This window comes from Dipteris shenzhenensis, chromosome 6, assembly GCF_047967505.1.
Source record: "Dipteris shenzhenensis isolate YYH24624 ecotype China chromosome 6, Dip_SZ_1.0, whole genome shotgun sequence".
NCBI classification, from domain to species: domain Eukaryota; kingdom Viridiplantae; phylum Streptophyta; class Polypodiopsida; order Gleicheniales; family Dipteridaceae; genus Dipteris; species Dipteris shenzhenensis.
Window position 1 is genome coordinate 28,674,997 of NC_141601.1, and position 5,702 is coordinate 28,680,698.

At 43.9% G+C, this 5,702-nt stretch overlaps 1 protein-coding gene across 2 annotated transcripts; it reads left to right on the forward strand.

The window, feature by feature from the left end:
• Positions 1–227: 227 nt before the first annotated feature.
• LOC147901015 (putative 12-oxophytodienoate reductase 11) lies at positions 228–2,586 on the forward strand. Of its 2 annotated transcripts, none has more exons than XM_087375401.1 (5): positions 228–443; positions 673–813; positions 962–1,092; positions 1,314–1,493; positions 1,759–2,586. In XM_087375401.1, the coding sequence occupies exons 1-5, from the start codon at positions 328–330 to the stop codon at positions 2,415–2,417; spliced, it is 1,227 nt and encodes a 408-aa protein (XP_087231527.1). In that variant the 5' UTR covers positions 228–327; the 3' UTR covers positions 2,418–2,586. The 2 variants fall into 2 exon arrangements, with proteins under 2 accessions (XP_087231527.1, XP_087231528.1); XM_087375402.1 differs by having other exon boundaries at positions 230–398; positions 672–813.
• Positions 2,587–5,702: the final 3,116 nt, after the last annotated feature.

Here is a 5,702-nt window from a genome sequence, read left to right on the forward strand (position 1 = left end):
ATCTCTCTCTCTCTCTCTCACACGCACACAAACACACACACGTGCACGGGTGGACACACACATGCACACTTGCACAGGTGGACACACACACGCACACACTTTTTTTTTTTTGGGGGTTGGAAATACACACGCATGACGCGCGCGCACACATATACAATCACTTCTCTGTTTAATCAATCAATCACGCAACAGCGCAATAATCAAGTCGTCACTTCTCTTTTTAAAGCTCTCCCTTCCCCCCTTCACCTTCACCTTCGTCTCCCATCGATCTCCCTTTCCTAGCTCGCTTCTTCTTCCTTCCACGGGCCAGCTCGCATTGCCAATATCATGGGCGGTCCAACCTTGAAAGATGGTCTCTGCGCCGATCCCCACAGCACCCCTTGCGGCGAGCGCGTCCCCCTCTTGACCCCCTATCGCTTAGGCCAATTCCAGCTCTCTCATCGGTAATTTCCAGCTCTCAGGTCTTAGGTTCTGTTGGCTGAATTAATCCAGCCTGTCGGCTGCTATTTGAGCTCTCCGCTTGACTGTTTGCGGCGCATTTTCTTACGTTTGCGCTTGCCAAACGTGTAAACGAAACGCGATTAGAGATGCTTTCAGTCAGTCCGCTACTACGACGAATATGTCGTTCGAAGGTCGTTGTTCTGATCGACATCTTGAGTCGTAACTGTGCAGAGTGGTGCTTGCACCGCTTACTAGATGTAGAGCCTACAATACCATCCCTCAGCCTCATTTAGCCGTCTACTACACTCAGCGCACTACACCTGGTGGTCTGTTGATTACTGAAGCAACTGCTGTCTCCGAAACGGCAAATGGGTAAGGCTTTCTAGGCAATGACGAATTTCCAACATGATTTAGTCCTGAGCTGTCCACTCTTGCAACGCTGTTGAAGTTCACGTCGCAGAGGGGGACGTTCACAGACAGCCGTCCTCTCATTTGTGAGTGTGCTTGGCTGTCCATGCAGGTATCCACATACACCTGGTATTTGGACAGACGAACAAGTCGAAGCTTGGAAACCCGTTGTGAAGGCAGTCCATGGCAAAGGAGGCATCTTTTTCTGTCAGATTTGGCATGTTGGCAGAGTCTCTAATACAGGTACATTGGACATCGACGATGTTCACGGGAACTTATAACTGAGCTCTCAAATAACAAAATTGTGAGAGTATTGTTAACTGCTTAATCTGCTAGTCTTCCGAGTTATGAAATGCGGCAATTCTCTAGTGCTTGAAATTATCTATCAATCGTCAGGTATGCCACAATAGAGAGCTGGTAAGGGGCTATCGTGAAAATTCTGTACTAAAATATCTAAAATACAGCTTATCAGCCGAACGGTCAGGCCCCGATTTCCTCCTCGAATAAGAAGGTAGCTGGTCAGTTGATCATGCCGTCGGGCAAAGAGATGGGCGATTACTCCGCACCGCGGGCTCTGGAAACGGAGGAGATTCCACCAATCGTTCAACAGTTCAGAATGGCAGCTAGAAATGCCATTTCCGCAGGTCTTGATTTCTATTCAACGAGAGTACCCGCAACATAATTAGCGCTAGGAGTGCAGCTAGGAACGCCATTTCTGGCTTTATGGAGTCTAAATTTCTTATTTGTAAAGGCAAAACGAAGTCTGAATTTCTAAACTTGCACACTACTAGATGTGTCGCACGTAGTCAATGCAGCCGTCTAGATCTCAATTGAGGAAGGCAGTAACTTGTGGAAATTGCCTTACTTGCAAATAGTTAACCCCGACTGATACCTCGACATCGGCTGCAGGTTTCGACGGGGTGGAGATTCACGGCGCGCACGGGTACCTGGTGGAGCAGTTCATGAAGGACGGAGTGAACGATCGGACGGATCGCTATGGTGGGTCACTAGAGAACCGGTGCAGGTTCACGTTGGAGGTAGTGAAGGCCGTAGCGGAGGAGATCGGGCCAGAGAGAGTGGGCGTGCGCCTATCGCCGTTTGCAGACTATGCGGATGCGGTGGATTCAGATCCACAGGCCCTAGGATTGTACATGGCAACGGAACTCAACAAGCTCAACATTCTGTATGTGCATTTTGTAGAGCCGAGGATGGTGAGGAACGGGGAGCCAGCTGAGAATCACAGTCTGGAGCCGATGAGGAAGGCATTTAGAGGAAACTTTCTGGCTGCTGGTGGCTACAATCAGGAGACGGGCAATGAAGCCATAGCTTCCGGCAAAGCGGACTTGGTCGTTTACGGCCGTTGGTTCTTAGCTAATCCTGATCTACCTTGTCGCTTTAAGTTGAACGCTCCTCTTAACAAATACGATAGAAATACGTTCTACACGCAGGACCCTGTCGTGGGTTACACAGACTATCCTTTCCTGGAAGAGCTCGAGACTAAACCTTTTCCATGTCTCCATATCCGGCATGAACTTCCTTCGCAACCACTCTCAACCGCTGCTACCTAAGCTCCTGTTAATTTTCCTTTTGCCCGTGCAGATGGAGCCTTGTTGTATATACTTCTAGCTCCTTCTATTCAATAAGTTAACCTCCTTCACACCCACAGCTAATTTGTAACAGGAGTTTTGTGGTGCCAATGTAAAGGGATTTGCAATAGCGTATTTTGATTTTCTTTCAGAGTTCAGCCTTAAGATTCCACAGTCGGAACTTTTGGCAAGACTAGTGCAAGTGTGGAAAGAGAAATCAAAGGGGGGTGGGAAGAGATCTTTGTATGGAGATGCCTTGTTGGGGAGGTCTTTGTGGCTGTCTGATTGGGCCCTCGTCACTGGACCAGCGTTTTTGCAGGTATATCCTCGACTTGTTAGAAAAATTGCTCTGAAAGGTCTGTTAGTCTAGGTGGCTTTCTGTGGGCGAAATTGCTCCAGGCGGAAAGAAGGGTAACTGAGTTGCTCTAATTGTTCCCCAAAGTTACTTTGAATGATATCACGGTGCTGGAGTTGCAAAAGACTGTTGGACGTTTCATGCCCCCTTAGATAATTTAAAAATGTGAAGGACTCCAGCAAGTTAGAGATAGTCTAGATAAAGTCCAAATCAAAATTAAGTTGAGCTGGAGGAGTGCATTCCTCGGTGATCGGAGTAAGCTGAATGACACCTTGTATGTGGTTTGGCGGCAAACGATAAGAGGACAAATCTCTAGAAGTGCAAGAACAATGTTGTGTTTCAAAGAACTTCACTTGGGAGTGCAACATGAGAATAGCTATAGAGAAGGCTAAGAGAACCATTAGGTTTTTTGGTTTAAAAAAAATAAGTTTTTAGAACCCCGGGCCAAATTTGGGTATAGCGGGTTATCCTCGGATAGAAGGTAGGCTTTTTCCTTTATTTTACCTTCTAATCTCTTTTTGTTAATATACTTTCTCTTTTGAACCGCAAAAAAATAGCGTATTTTGATCGTTTCTCTCTCTCTTTATAACACACACACACACACATCTATGTATTTTGATTGCTTTTCTCTCTCTCTCTCTCTCTTTATAACACACACACACACACACATGTATGTATTTTGATTGCCTCTCTCTCTCTCTCTCTCTTTATAACACACACACACACACACACACACATGTATGTATTTTGATCGTCTCTCTCTCTCTCTCTCTCTCTCTCTATATTCTTCTACCTTCCTTTGTTTTATTAAGAGTAAAATATTTATCTTGAATCACTTATAATACATCCTAAGCATACTTGGCTCACACATTTGCTTGAAAAGGAACACATTGTAAGCATGCTCGGCTCAAACATATGTCAAGTTGCTTCAAAACAAGTATTAGTTGACCATGAACACATTATAAAGAACAAATAGACATTGCGTAAGTGATAGAAGGAGAGCTCACAACAAAGTGTAATAGTAGCTTGCACCAAGTTGTATCACCATTGGTTGGTGCAAGCTAGGTACAATGCTTACTCCTAGCTCCTCTTGATCAACTTTATAAGTTTTGCTTGGGCCATCTCCATTTCTTTTGCCACTAGTCCATGCCACGTATAAACCTCATAATAAGCAACAGTAGCAAACTGGGACCTTTATGTAAAACCCATAAATTCACAACATCTATGCTTTAATTGCAACCCAATCTTTCTTTAGCATTTTAGAGCATCTCCTAATAGACCAATATCCAATTACATCATCCAAACTTAGAGTCTTACTCTTGAGTGGGACATGAAGAGATGAAAAATCACTTCTTTCTTAGGCCTCGTTTTTTTCCATGCTTGGTGTGACCAGCCCATATGTTTGTGAGCAAGAGAGAGTAGATCAGGGGAGGCAAATACACACCTCGCCCCATCTTTTCAAGTAGAGGAGTGATGCCTCCCTCCATTGGCCTTGTTCTTGCCTGCCATCTTGGTGGAAGCCTTCATTGGCCAAGGTGAGCCTTCTCCCCATGGCATTCATGTGATATTTGCTTCTTTCTAAGGTCATGCGCTCTTCAACACCTCACCCTTCCCCCCCTCAACTCAAATTTCTCCCCACTGTATCCTCCTCATCTCACTCCTCCCCCTCTAAAAATACCAACCTATTGGGTTTGTGATAGCTCAAAATTAGAGTGACAAAAATCAAGATTCTTTTATATCTTGATTGCTCCATACAAAAGCAACATTATATCTCAATTTAAACTTCATTTTGGAGTATAATGAATGGTTTCAAGGCCTAGTCTCGGGGGTAGGGGGGGGGGTGCACTAGTAAGAAACCCTATATATCATGTGCATTCAAGGGGTATTTAAAAAACGCCTCAACTAAAATTTCCCCCCCAATAAAAACACCCCTCTTTATGGTAGGCAACCTATGGGGAATTTTGGGTTTCTTGGCTTCTCCTTGAGCCACTTGTCCTAATATAAGCCTTGGATTTAATTTTGATCTGAAGGCCTACAACACTTGATGAAAAGTATGCTTTTGGATGAAAAGTTCTTGATGGAAGGCATGAGCACTTTTGAAGGCCTCTAAATCTCTTTGGATCGTCTAGCTGATGTTGCCTCTGTCGCCTCTCTCTCCAACATCGCTCACATCGAGAAACCGCTTCGGAGGTAGAGACATGATTTCCACAACAAATGATGGAAGAAATCATGACAAGAATTTGGTCGATGCTCGAGTTGGAATACAGATACACTCATTGAGATTTAGGTAATATATCACTCTCTTACATATTCGTGAGACTCAATCTCGGCGCTAATATTCTCAGTGACTATAACCTCAGTGCGCGAGGAAAGGACCCGTCCCTCGGATTATAACTATTTGGGGAAGGAAGCACACCGCCTCCCCGCCCACACTATGTGTGGTTATATATATATATATATATATATATGTTTTCCATTTCAAGCTCTGTGTTTTCTTTTACTTTTGAATATTCTAAATTCTTCTTTTTCTATTTGTGTGCCGAGGTCTTCGCAAGAAGGGAATGCTTAAACACATATGCCATTTGGTTGCTATTCTCAGCTTAGTTTATAGTTAGGTATTTTTCAAACACCGCCCTGTCATCCTTTCTTCATCGTTAATTTATAATCAACATATTATAGATTACTCTCTTCATTCATTTCGCTTAGGTGGCCTACCGCACCCTAGTTCCTTATGAACTAAGTGATTTTTTCCTAAAATTGAATTAAAAAACCCCTCCTGTTATTGTAAACCTATTAATTTTTTTCAAAAAGTTGAATTAAAATACCCCTCCTTTTGCATGCACGTGGTACACTAATTTTTTTCAAGGTGAACCCCTAGTATTTCAAACCTGTTCCTAGTCGAAGCAATAGAT

Bases quoted from the DNA above. Each gene is read 5' to 3' on its own strand.
- LOC147901015 (XM_087375401.1), top strand. From the start codon at position 328: ATGGGCGGTCCAACCTTGAAAGATGGTCTCTGCGCCGATCCCCACAGC. The intron at 444-672 runs GTAATTTCCAGC...GTAACTGTGCAG, and splicing joins CAATTCCAGCTCTCTCATCG to AGTGGTGCTTGCACCGCTTA. The intron at 1,494-1,758 runs GTCTTGATTTCT...CATCGGCTGCAG, and splicing joins TAGAAATGCCATTTCCGCAG to GTTTCGACGGGGTGGAGATT.